The sequence below is a fragment of the Falco punctatus genome (genome assembly GCF_963210335.1).
Source record: "Falco punctatus genome assembly, chromosome: 4".
Classification (NCBI taxonomy): Eukaryota; Metazoa; Chordata; class Aves; order Falconiformes; family Falconidae; genus Falco; species Falco punctatus.
The window spans coordinates 73,714,240-73,728,559 of NC_137583.1; the positions used below are offsets into that span (position 1 = coordinate 73,714,240).

Genomic DNA, 14,320 nt, shown 5'->3' on the forward strand with positions numbered 1-14,320 from the left:
AGAAATGACACCTTAATTCCTAGGGTTAGCGTTAAAACTCTATTTTAAATACTTATTTTTAATTACTTACTTATTTTTAATTACAAATTAAAAAATTAGTAAAAACGAATGAAAAAGTAATTTATGTTAGATCTTATGTGGACAGACAGGACCATTATTCAATGGCAGCTATTAACCTTTGGTGTCAAAACTTGCCATGTTTTGCCAATAAATGCTTAACCCAGAAAGGAGAGCTATGTGCTTGAACTTTTTTACATCTCCAAAAGATGGTTCGTAAACATACAGTCTAGTTTCTTAGGATCTAAATTGGTTGTTCCTGTAGACTGGCTGTGGAAACTGCAAGTTTACTTACCACAGCCATCTGAAATTCGATTGATGCTATTTTCTGTCCTTTCAAATGTTGCAAGGTACAACAGAGTTCACTGAGCTGTTCTTTGTGGAGAGTAGGAGTGAAAATTGAAATCAAAAGACTCCCAGGAAACTAAAACAAAAGAAAATACAAGACAAAAAAGCTAGCATTCATATTGTGTCAGTAAGTGGTGAAATTTGCAAAAGATGTTTTAAAGGGAGGGAAAGAAAAAAGCCTTAGTTTAATGGGTCTGAGAAGTTTTCTTTTGGTCTTTTTGTTCTGCTGCCTCAATAAATCTGCAAAAATCCTCTTTCTGCATTCAGCAGTTCTTCCATTTGGCTGTTTGGCCTTCAGGGTGTTTGTGGCATAGCTCTGGCCTATTTTATTGTGACATAGGAAGAGCTAGTCAGAAGGTCTGCTATATTGAAAAGCCATGATGAGACCATGGAATATTTAGTCTTGAATCATCTCCTCTTAAATAAAAATTTTGTCTAACATTACTGTCTTGAGGACCTACTCTGTTATGCTTCTGGATGTCCTGTCTATTTAATGTGGAACACAAGTATAAATAATGCATTTCAAATTCCATATAGACTTCTCTGGTTGGTTGGTTGTTTTTAAGTAAAACTAAAGGCATTGCTTCCAAGTGTACTATTTACATTTTTTAGTTCAAGAACTGAATGGAAATGCTTTGTGATAATCTAATCCAAGGCTTTAAGCTTCTCAGAATTTCAAGATGAATAACGGCCAGACCTGCTCAAAGTTTTAAGAATTATAGAGGGGAAAACTCTGTAGAGCAGATGTGAATTAGGTGGGTTAGCCATTCCAGTACTGAATGCCATCGCATGTGATTTTTCAAAAATTTTCCTGGTCTTTTAGTAAATACATCTGAGAACCCAGCTCTCTTTGCTCTCTTTCTAAAAACCATCCAATACTCTTCAGGGCATCAATTTGAGTACATCTGTCAATCTAAGTGTAGCTTTGTTTAAAACATTTTGTCTTATCTGTCTGTTTGACCAGTGCTGAAGGCCTTTTTTCCCACACAGTGCTCAGCCATAATGTACAAAGGCCATCAGTGTCATCACCCCAACATTCATAATCTCTTCAGTTAAGATGCTAGACTTCATATGGAAGTGCCTGAAGCACATACATACACTTGTTTTGGTAGCTCTGCTGTAGTATCAGTAACGTGGAATGGCATTAGCTATTTGCTGAATGAAAAAGCCTCAGCTGAAACACACAGGAATCAAATTTTATTAAATCTCCCCTCCAGCTTAATTGATTTAATTTTGTACACTGTCCATACTGAAAAACTTTGTATGGCTCTGCATTTTTAAACAGTTCTTGTATTTCATTACTGAGTATATAGCTTGCTTTAATTTTATTACATACTTTTAAGTGCATTTTCAAAATTATCGTTACTTTCTGCCTTGGTTCTGTTTACAAACACAGTGTTTTTACAGCTCTGTTACAGCATTTCAAGAATATGAGCAGGTTTCAGACAGCTACTGAGTTATCTTATGTTTTGTACTTTAAGAGCAGTAAGAATGAGGAATAGCAGGATTGAAGTCCAGTATCTTACAAATCCTCAGTTGTAGTTTCCCTTGAGTAGTGAATTATTTTCTTGAATATTAAATTAACATAGTTTATAGGATATCACATTCAGGTTTATGAATTTTAAAATTATTCTTCCGATGGCCTTAACAGATTCACTCTTAAGAATTGCATATCGTATTCTGTGTGTATTGAGGCAGAAACAAAAGGAAGCCAAATAATTTACTGCTAGTACAATGTTAGGACCAAGAAAGGAAGCTACTTAAAAATGAAGACACGTAAGTGGTAGCCACTTTGATTTGTCCTTTGATAAAATGCTTACATGCAACAATAATCAAAAAGACCTTAGAAAGACACCTTCTGCTCACAGCCTCCGACAAAAGAGACCTAGGTGTTTCAAGGTGTAAATGGTAAAAGAGGCAGCTATGAGAAGCTAAGAGTGTGTTTTCTGAAAGGAAAATGTAGTGCCTACATGAAAAAAACAGAGAGGAGTCTACATTTATGGAACACAAACTGTAAATACAAAATAAGAAAAAGTTAAAATCTACTGAAGACTAATCTGCAAAGTTATAAAATGAAAGCTGATAGTATTTCTTTATTTCTTTAAGCCACTCAGAACGAGGAGACTTGCAAGAAGTCTGTAGTTCTGATAGGTGATCCACAAGATTAAAACATTTTCCAAGTCAGTAAGAAAAGTGTAGTGAATTCTTCTTTGTATTCACTGGGGAAGACACCAAGGAGTCATTCTCATCTTCACTGGGGAACGTTGCTGGGAGGTTTCCACACTTCAGCCTTTTTATGGATGGTCAGAGCAACTTAAGAGTCTGAAGTGTCCAGATAAGTAAACCCGCCAAAATTCTAAAGAAACATCAGAAAGAAATTGCTGAACTACTTCAGGTTACATACCACTGTAAACCATTCTGGTGCCACAGTACCAGAATGAGAAGGTGACAAATGAACAGCGGTACTTAGAAAAGGATTTGAAGACCATTCTGGGGAAAATTCACATGTAAATGTTTCACATGTAAACACAAGATAAGAAGGAAGGTTTTCTTGTAGATAAATAATGGAGCAAAGGGTAAAAATGGCATTTTTTTTATTAATGGAGGAAGATCATTAGAGGAGTTTTACAGGAATTTGTATTAGGTCTGTGAAGTTTGGCACGGCACCAGTGAGGATTTGAAGGTAGGGATTAATATGATAGTTTGCTGCTGATACAAAAGTATTCAAGATATAAAAGATTGTATGAAACAGCAGCAGAAGTTACTGGAAGATAGGGTAACAGAGAAGTCTCAATACAGTAAATGTAGATTAATTGCACAGGAATTAAAACAATCCTGATTATATATATACATTGTTGGGCTGTGAACTAAATATTACCATTCAGGAAACATGTCTTAGATTTAAATGGATATTCAGTGATAGACGTATGGAGTGAGATTTCTAGGAATTATGCCCTTGTATGAATGCATGATGTTTCGCTCCATCTTACGAAAGAACATTGCAGCAAGATATTGGGAAGCCAACAAGGCTAAGCGAAGGTACAGAATGGCATTAGTACAAGGAAGAACTAGATTAGAACCGTTCAGCCTTGGCAAGAGAGACCACCATTGGCATGTAAGAGAGGTTTCTAAAAACAAGAGTTTCATAATAAATAGGGAATGATTAATTGCCTCTCACGATACAAAAATGAGGTGTCATCAAACTGAATTATCAGGTTACAGGTTCAAAACAGGAGATACTTATTCCCAGAACACATAGTTTAGTTTTAATTTTGTGAGTGGAGTTTGTTAAATGCCACAAGTGTATAAGGGTTCAAAGCAAATTAGTTGCATTCATGGAAAGAAAATACATTTATCTTTGTGTTTTAGATACTGCCTCTCGCTAAAGATGTCTTTGAGTAGCAGACTGCTGGAAGTAGGGAGGGTAAACTGAGGGTATCACTGTATGTTTGCCCTGTTGTACTTTATCATAAGCATCCGCTATTGACCAGTGTCAGAAACAGGATACTGAGCAAGGTGCTCTGTTGGTTTGACCCAATGGGGACTTTCTTGTATACGGCACAACTTGTAACTTAGGAGAAAGGATAGGTAGATGCAAATAAATGTGTAAACAGTCTGATGCCTGTAGAAATATATTGCTTAAATAGAAAAAAAAAAATTAGAATCAACATTCATTTGTAGACCTGAAATTATACCATGTACATGCAGTAAGACTTTCCGATTTTGTATTGTTAATAATTTCATTATGTATTGGGTTTGGCTTCCTTGATATCAGGGATGTGATGTAAATAAGAAATGTATCTGCTAAACTTAATTTTATTTCAGTGTACAATCTATGTAGAAAATCTTGGAGACTTTTCAAGTCTCCATTTGAAAACAGGTTGTTTGGCATTTATGGAGCTGTATTTAAAAGATGACTGTTTTATGTATCTAGTTCAAGAATGCTTACCAGACAGCAAAATGCCTTTTGGACTGTCAACCTGGTTTTAAATTATATGGGTTTCAAATTATTTTACCAAATATGGCAGTCCTTCAGAATTATCACTTATTTAATTTAAAATAACAGATTACTCTTATTTTAAAATAACTGTGTTTTGGCAACTTGCATGCCATTCTGGTGCATTTGTCACTTACGATTAAAAATAGGATAGTATTGCTATACTTGGCAGCCAGTACTGTGGTAGCACTGCATTACTTAGTCATGCAAGAATAGAAATGTTATACTCATACTTTTATATTCAATGTTTTTGTCGTAGTGTAAACCTCATGAAGACCAAATTAGACCCAGAAGGACTGGGCATCATATTACTGGGTCCCTTTCTGCAAGAATTTTTCCCTGAGCAGGTAATTAATATGGTTTTAGTGCTGCAGAGCATTGTCTATTCTTCTTGTCTCTGAGATTCATTAAACACTTCCATCAATATAGAGTTATTTTTAATAAGAAGTATTGCATTCATTTGAAACAGCTGACCAGCCAATAACTTCTTGTATTACACAACAAACTGTAGACTTTGTTTTCCATAAGGTGTCCGTAATCTTGTCAGCTTTACGCTGGAAGGAAACTCCATTGTAGCAACATTGTAGTTCTAAAGTTAACTTCAGGAAATATGTAATTGTTTTGCATATGAAATTGAACCGGTTCCCTGCTCAGAAAGTTCATCTGAGTGTGTTTTTTCTGAGAATAAATGACCATACTGTTTTTATCAATATTACAAATGTCTGCTGTAATTGCTAGCGAACAGGAAAAGCTTACAAACATATTTAAAACTATTTTTATGTATATCTCTAATAATGTAAAATTTTTTACAATTTAACAAAAAGCCATGGTAGAGTTAGGTTTAGCATATATGGAAGTCACTATCTGCCAGGGTAATGGAAAATCATTTTCAAACTCTCAATCTGTTCCAGATATTCATTAAGATAGCACCACCACTGAGAAGCATGTGTTAGCCTAGCACTGCTGTGCTCTTCTCCCTTTGCCCAGGGTCACATTTTCCTGCCCTCATGCTACCTCCCACTTCCACCAGGATATGCTTTGTACAGATAGGTGGAAAACCAGAAGAGGCTACTGGTCTGGGCGAGAGCTCTCTGCAGGTTTATGGAGGCCTGTTCCATGGCAGTGCAATGCTTGTACTGGCAGAAGAGAGAGGCTTTCTCCAGGGACAGGAAGATGGGCTGGTGGAGGCAAGAGAAGGGCTGAGAGGAGTACTTCTTTGGAGGCTTTGGTAGCTTAACATGTCATTGAAACATTACGGCTTAATTTTTACAACCAAGGAAATGTGAAACTAATATTTTTTAAATGCCTTCATTAAGACTCCTTTTGTTAAGGGTTGTGCAGCACTGTTTGGCTTTTGGCTGTCAAATGGAGGGCTGGAGATTGAATCTGGTCCATAGTAAATACTTCATAGCGTCCAAACAGTCATAAATACCCATGAACATGGCTGCTATGTAAGGTGTCTGACTTTAAAAATAGGACAGTTTTTACATGGTCAGTGCTGAAGTTGTAGTTCAGAGTGTCCAGATGAACACAGAAAATCATGAGTTGCTCTTGGGGGCATTACCCATTAATTTACTGACGTCTTTTGGTTTTTTATTTCTGATGAGAAAGATATAATGAACGAAATCTTTAAGATGGTGTTACCTAAAAAAATTGTGCATTTTTACCACTTCCTTGAGCCTTCCTGTTTAAATGCATCTCTCTAGTTGTAAAGAGGCTGTCAAGGCACGATATATATGTCACATGAAATTAACTGTCTTCTCTCTACCAGGACTCTAGGGTTTCAGAGTCATTCACCGTTTACCATTACAACGGACTAAAGCAATCTAATTATAACGAGAAGGTAAGATGTAAGAAACACAAATCTGTCCCTCATAACTTGCATGCAAAACTGACTGTAGTTACAGGCAAAATACTTTAACTTGAAACAGACTTTTTACAAAACTATTATTTCAGTAATTTTCTTCCAAAATTGTATCCTTGGGATTGGAAACTGCTTTGTGCTCCTGACTATATTTCAGCTGATATACTGGGTCAGCTAGATTGCATCTCTTAAGCGTTTTGAATGGAGCGCTTATGCTTATCCCTAGAAGCGGGCTCTGAACTGTAAAAGACAATGGAGATGTAACACAGAAAAACTGCAGCTTCTATAAGTAACCCTACACCTAAATTGAGATGTTTGGAATTTTCTGTGAAATATTTTAGTAGTCCAGACTTGCATCAAAAATCAGTATTTTTTGGAACCATATAACGTCGGACAATAATTACCTGTTTCATTTTCAACTTTCTTGGAAGGAAGGGTATACATGACACACCATGACTGCTTTGAAGTTAGTTCCTGAATTAGCATTTATGGTAGAAGACTATAAGGCATTAATAGCCCAGGGAACAAAAAATACCTCAAGTAAGAAGACTCTTCAAGAAAATGTATATACTCAGACTTTGGAATAGCTTAGAGTTAAGTCCTTAACTGTGGTATCTCCAGCAGTTTCATGTCCCCAAATGTAGGCAAGGACATTCAAAGATGCATCTATCTTTACTATTGGACATATATACATAATCAAGAAAATCTAAATTTTTGTTTTCAGAGGATTCTGCCTATAGCATTTTAAATATTATTTTATGAATAGAGCAGATTTTCCACAGAAGTTCCATCTTATGGAAAACTAATTCCATAAAGTTAAGTGGAAGGAACACTGTCCTTATAAAATAATGTCAAACTTTGCAACTGCAACAGTATTAGAAGTCTATTGAAGTAAATAGTAAAAGGAATGAGCCTCATAAGGATTTTCAGGCACTTGAGTCTAAGAGATAGGCGGTGTTTATTTCATACCTCGTTTCACTAAAAAAAAAAAAAAAGTATATAAAAGTAAATGGGGTTTGGGTTTGTGGTAAAAAAAAGAAAAGTATCATAACAAATCCTCTCTTAACCCAGTGAAAATAATCATCACAGTTTTTAAACAAACATAGGCTGACATAATTGGGTTTATTTTGGCAGGTCATGTATGTAGAAGGCACAGCAGTTGTTACGGGTTTTGAAGAACCAATGCTACAGACTGACGACACACCTGTAAAACGCTGCTTGCAAACCAAATGGCCATACATAGAATTACTCTGGACCACAGATCGATCTCCTTCTTTAAACTGATATGTTGCACACAAACAACATACTGCTGTTGAATCCTTGAATGGGGATGCAAAAATTGGTATTTGCTTGGAAAGTGGTATGCTTTGACTGTGTGGAGTTATACACTGGTATCATTGATGAATTGTAAATAATGATTACAAACACTTTTTCAGTGTTAATTGGAATATTTAATTTTTTAATCAGATTGATTTCTATTATAATAGTTTGTCTTTTTTGGCCACTGTAGTACTGTTAATGTGAGTTATCCTAAAAAAAAAAAAAGCCTACTTATAAATTCTTAACGTTATTTTGCCATCTCATGAAGATTTTAAAAATGTCTGATATTGCAGAATCTGCATATTAGATGTCAGATCTTTAAAACGTAAAACATATTCAGCTTCCTCTGAATCATATAGGCATGTTTTATTATCTAAATTATATTGGCTTACATTACAGTACCATAATGTGTGGACTAGACTGGCCTTTGCACTGGATATGTTTTGATGAGTTTAAATTTTCTGCAGTTTTTCCTAAAATCTGATTTTACCTAAAGAGCTTGCACAATGTGACATAAATATGATACATTTTTAGGAATATTAATAAGTATAATTCATAAATACTCTTTCTTGGCAGTTGTATATTACTGTGGCTTAGTTACCAGGCATGTTAAAAGTGAAGAAAATCTGAGGAAAAATAGGTGTATTAATATTTATTTGAATTTGTATAAAAGAAATGTAAAAACAGCAAAAAGAATTTCTTGTTCTATAATCTTTAAACTATTCAAACTTACAATATTGCCAAATACCTCTTCTCAATTTGTCCAAGCAGCAGTGTAAGCCAGCGTTACTGTATGTGTTAAGTGCATGAGAACATCTGTTATTACATTATTATATTCCTTTATTTATTACCAACTGGTTAGCCCTAAAATAAAATCTTTTCCTTGAATCATGGTGTATTGTTTTAAGTTTGGTTTTAATTGAACTTGTTTATTGTGCCTCAAAGATAATGAAAAGGGACCATGGGTTTAGAAATGTCAGTTCAATTCAAGTTGAGCACATCTCAAGAAAGAAAACAAAACCGAAACAAAAAACAATTTATTACATCTTAACTGTGATAGAAGAAACCATGCTATTGTCAGCAGGGCTGAATTTTGCATGCAGAACTACTTATTTTTAAAAATTTTGTAACAATAGGAGTCTAGAATGACCCTCATGCAGGAAAACAAACTGATTTTGTCAAAAATGAGGTATGTAGCATGGGGGAGAAGCCTTTGTTGGAGAATTTGCACTGTAAAGCATGTAGTCGTGGTAGAAAGAGAACATTCTTTGTGTGACGCTTGCAAATATGTCCTCTGCAAGACTGTACAATGTTAGGTTTACACATGGGAATGGGTGAACAGTATAGTTCTGTGGCGGGCTGGCCTTGGCTGGCCACCCAGCTGTGCTCTCACTCCCCTACCTTAGCAAGGCAAGGGGAGAAAATAGAAGAAAAAGCTCCCTATCTCCTTGTTGAGATGAAGACAGGAGGGTCAGTCACCAGTTATCATCACAGGCAGAACAGACTCTAAAGTAATTTAATTTATTGCCTATTAAGAATAGAGATAGTGAGAAACAGAAACAAAGCTAAAAACACCTTCTCCCCTGCCCCCCTTCTTCCCAGGCTCAACTTCAGTCCCAGCTCCTCTACCTCCTCCCTGCTGAGCAGGGCAGGGTGATGGGGAATGGGAGTTGTGGTCAGTTCATAGCACTTCATCTCTGCTGCTCCTTCCTCCTCACACTGTTCCCTTGCTCCAGCACAGGGGTCTCGCCCACAGGGTCTCTCCTTCACAAACTGCTCCAGCGAGGGTCCTTCCCATGGGCTGCCATCCTTCAGGAGCAGGTTGCTCTGGTGTGGGTCCCCCACAGGGTCACAAGTCCCACCAGCAAACCTGCTGCAGTATGGGCTCCTCTCTCTCCATGGGTCCACAGGTCCTGCCAGCAAACCTGCTCCAGCACGGGCTTCCCAGAGGTCACAGCCTCCTTTAGGCATCCACCTGCTCCAGCGTGGGCTCCTCCACGGGCTGCAGGTGATACCTGCTCCACCATGGACCTCCCTGGGCTGAGGGGCACAGCCTGCCTCACCAGGGGCTTCACCAGGGGCTGCCAGGGAATCTCTGCTCCAGCTCCTGGAGCTCCTCCTGCCTCCTTCTGCACTGACCTGGTGTCAAGCATCGGCTTTGCTGGCAGGGTCAGCTTTGGCCAGTGGCAGGTCCATCATGGAACCCCCTGGAACTGGCTCTATGCAACATCAGGACAGTTGGTGACAACTTCTCACAGAGGCCACTGCTGCAGCCTTGTCTCCCCTCAGCTACCAAACAAGCTCAATCAGGACTTGTTTAAAAACCTAACTGCTGAAATTACTATCACCGTTCCTTATTGCAGAGCTGACAGCAGTGTATCTTACTTGTTTTTGAGATTCCTTTTTCTGGTGGAAAAAAAATAATCCTTTGCAGATGACAAGTTGGAGGGATTCCTTAATTCATCTTCTGTGACTCATTTTACTTAGAACACAAGTGTTCTGTCTTGCTGTGTGGGCTTGATGCTAAAAGATTTGTGCAACAGTGGTATTGCTACTCAAAAGTACATGGATAATTACTTAATTAAGAAAATGTGCTTTAATCTGGACTGCCTGTTAAGTCTGAAACTTTACTTTTCCTAGAATACTTCAGGCTTGATAGGTATTTGCTTTAGCTTGTTTTGCACATTGAAGATAAATGTCTTTAGGCGGATTTGCACTGATACCTTGGAAAGTGAAAATTCACTTTTCTTGCACTTTCTCCTGGATTCTGGTGTCTGACTGGGCTCGTACTAGAGTATCTCACACCAGAGCTTGCACTGAACCATAGCTCGAATCTGTTAGAATGAACAGCCTTTTTCCAGTTCATGGTCAGAGACAATCTATGATCTATTTCACAGAAGAAGAAAAAAAAAAAAAATTTAGAAGCCCAGCTGATGTGAGAGCTATATATAAGCATTAGCCTTGATTAAAACTTCTGCTGTACTTCAAGGTATTGGTGCTTAGTGTGGCGTAAGAGCCCTTATTGCTCTTCCCTTCTTTCTCCCTCATACTGCCCAGCTGTTTGAGGCCTGGCTTCTGGTTTCCTTCATGTAATTTTGGAGTACAGAGGCTGAACTAACAGTGCTTGGTGGGACTTGGCCAGCTCATCTGAGAGCCCCAGCCAAGTGAACCTTTCTGTCCTTTCCTCCCTGATGAACAAGATGGGAGAGAGTCTGACTGTATGGAAATTCACCTTTTGTCCCCTGAAAGAGTGTGGTTATTTAGAAGGCAGACTTATAATATGTAGGGCATTAATGCCTGGTACTCTTAATTTGCTTTCATAGAAAAATGACCAGAAACCTATATACTTTTCACAGGTTGTTCTGCTCTAAGTGCCAAATATATAGGCTACATATGTGTGTGTGTGTATATACATATATATATATATATATTGCATTTTGCTAATTGAGGCTTAGTCAAGAAGTAATACCAGAGCACTCTACGGGATTAAATACGTGCTTTAATTAATCAGAGCAAATTGATAATGTTAACTGTAAGAAAGCACATGAATTAAATATGCAATTAAATGACATTTTGATCAATACTCTCTAGGTGAATGATTTTTTACATTTTGCACAGTGGTTCAATTTTAATTGCCAAGGAAAGCTCAGCATCTTCTGGGAGACTAGTGCCCTAGTGGCAACATGGTTCTCCCTCCCATATCCCAAAGCTTTTTGAGACAGAAAATTTTTCAGCTACATGTTGGTGTCTCTTTGCTCTAAATTCAGTTTCCTAACAAGAAGATGAGGAGAAAAAGAGGTCCTAGAGTCAACTGCTGGTTGAATGGTGGAAAAGAAATTATTTCCACTTTGATGTGTACTAAGTTTACAGTTAGATACTCTAAACACATTAAATAAATAATGGAAAGACTACTTCCCATGCTCCATGTTAGCCCAGGTGAACTGTATTTGAAGGCTTTTAAGGCTAATGAAGATATTTTTGATTTGTTAAAGCCTGAGCTGTTCAAGGCAAGCAGCCAGTATAAATCCAAAAGTAAATATCCTTTTTATACTCCACATGAAGACCCCTTTAAAACATTGAATCACTTAAGTGCTCGCAGAGTACTTTGTTTTTTGACTACTTCTGTTGAAGTTCTTGGCTTTACCTTTCAGACAGTTATAATTTCTGCTTATCTGATCCATCGGTATGCTTTTTCAGTCTTTCTTCTCTTCCTTGTGAGATTGATTAGGGCAAAGGAGGCCAAGATGGGCCTGGATGTAGGAGTAAAATCCATTAGGGTGGTGAAATGGCTACGTCTCCACAACAGTTCATGAGCGGGAACAAGAATGTCCATGAGTACAGTGCATACTGCGGGGCATTTGCTGTCCGATTAGATGACTGTCTACAAACAGCTACTCTGGATCTTGATTGCAAGCAAAGTTGCTTAGCATATAGCATCAGGCATGCTCTGGAGAGCACCTTCAGGCTCCGTGGTGGGTTTGCTGAGTATTGTGCTACAAGTCCGCTGACCACAATAGCCCAAGAGGTGCAGTGTGAGCACTGAGCGCATTCACAACCTCCCCAGCCACGTCCCTGCTGTTCCATACTTGGGGTCTCACACACTAATCAACCAGTCTGTGCTTACACCAAGATGGTAGATTGGATTATTAGAGGTTTACACTGACTACATGTGATTAAACTAGTTAATACTCAAATGAAAAAAAAAAAAAAGTATTTCCATGAGATCTCCTGAAAAGAAACATTTTTTTCCCACAGGCTATATGCTTAGATTGCTAGAAGGTTTAGTCTGCTCACTCTCAAATTAGCTTTAATGCCTTTCACTTATTAATTACTTCTGCTAAGATTTTTAATTTGGACAGTGTTTACAGAGGTAAGGTTCAAAACTGAAGGCTGCATCCTCTGTTGGCATGGCATCCTGAATTCAGATCTCACGAATTCATGTAGAGTATGGTCACACTCTCATTTTATCCTCTTGCTTTGTGACAGGATAATCAATACAAAATACTATGTTATGGCTCCAATTACAGTTCAGGAGATGGCTTCCTGCCTACAGAAACAAAACTCAGAAACAACTAAAAGAAAAGGCAAGCTTTCCTATGGGAAGTGGACACTTAATCTTCTGTACTGGCATGTTTTGAAAAGATATAACAGTAAAATTGACGTTAATTTTGACAAGCTTTATGTTAAAATCCCATATGATTCTTTGAAATACTTACCCTTCCTCTGCTAGCAGGTACATTACTAAATGATGGCATAAGTAAGATTAAAGCTTTCATAATAGAGGGTTCTATGAAATACTAGTATTTAAGATCTGCTTGGCAAAACTTCCCGTAGAAGCTTTGACTGATCTATTTATAAGATTGGAAAGACCATAATGACATATTAACCTCACCAACTGCACATAATATAAGCTGTAGAAATCCACACCATGAATCTTGTATTTATCTGTATGAATTATTTGGTCCCGCCACTGACCTTCCAGTTATTCTGTAGGGTATTCTATAGGGTAGATAATGACTTTTGGCCTGCTGACTAAATGTTCTTATACAAGCACTTCTTTTTTTTTTTTTTTTTATACATATATATGTAAAAAAGCTCCATTCTTATAAAGCTCTCTGTCCTGGCTCCAGGTCAGGTTCTAGAGCCTATTAAGACTTTTTAGTTCAATATCCAAAGCCATTAATGTATCAGGCTACAGGTATGCTAAAGGCCAAACTTCAGTCTACTGCTTACCTCCTGAGCAGTGCAGAGCACAATCTCCAGTTCAAAAATTTCTAAAGTCTGAGAAAACCAAGATCTGGAAAAAGCTTCTAGTGATCAGAACAGGTCCAGGTTATTTGGGGGAACATCACAAATCCTTTGAAAAATGAAAAGATCATTCTTTTTGTTTACGTCTTTGAATTGATTTGGAATATCCTACACCCACATCTCTCTTCTTTATATGAAGGGGGGGAGGGAAAGGGAAAAGATAAGGGGCAGGGGACTGCTCTGTATTAATACCTTGGGTGTAAAAGGATCTTGAAAGAGATTCCCTTCTTTCCGTCCCACCCTCCTTTCCATACAGGTTTTAGCACTGATAGCCATTTGAAACACTTTTCCTTTCTTAAATTTAGTTCAAACCAACCAGGTTAGGTGGCATATATTTCAAACTGAAAGACAGGTACAAGAGGAGTACAAGTGCGAACTGTCTATGTTCTTGCTATGCCCCTTCTGCTTTTCATTTGTGTGAACACTCGCCTGTCTCCAACTATGCTAACTGCTGAATTCTACCTCTGTTCTGGATAGATGTGTACAAGGTGGATACAGCACCAGAATATGCTGCCTTCTTACCCTGAGTGCCACAGGTCTGGTGTGCCCTCTGAGCGGTTCTCTGAGCCCTAGAAACTTCACTTGTGACACTCAGGAATGGAACTGACTGTTGTGCTAAATAAGAGCAAGGCATTATTATTATTATTATTATTATTATTATTATTTAGCAAAAAGCAACACAAATTTCAAATCCCTTCAGTTGCTTTAAAATTGTATGACTTCTGAGAGTAGGCATTATCCCTACAGGTCATTGAGGTACTTCTGAATTTATTACTGGTGCTTAGATCTCTAGGAGTTATTTGTTCAATGTAAAATAGTGAAATAATGTCAATGGTGATGTTTCAGTCTAATAAAAAGCAAGAGTAATGCCAGTACAAATGTAAGGCGAGCAGAATTAAGGAATATTACAAGCCTTGTGGGGACAG

General features: G+C 37.7%; 1 protein-coding gene across 1 annotated transcript in view; it reads left to right on the forward strand.

The window, feature by feature from the left end:
- Positions 1-8,474, forward strand: part of MINDY3 (MINDY lysine 48 deubiquitinase 3) — a 55,832-nt gene extending 47,358 nt beyond the window's left edge. The window contains exons 13-15 of the mRNA XM_080386374.1: positions 4,662-4,749; positions 6,174-6,245; positions 7,401-8,474. Coding sequence (XP_080242500.1) covers positions 4,662-4,749; positions 6,174-6,245; positions 7,401-7,550 — 310 coding nt within the window. The 3' untranslated portion in view covers positions 7,551-8,474. The remainder of the gene's footprint in view (positions 1-4,661; positions 4,750-6,173; positions 6,246-7,400) is intronic.
- The last annotated feature ends 5,846 nt before the right edge of the window (positions 8,475-14,320 follow it).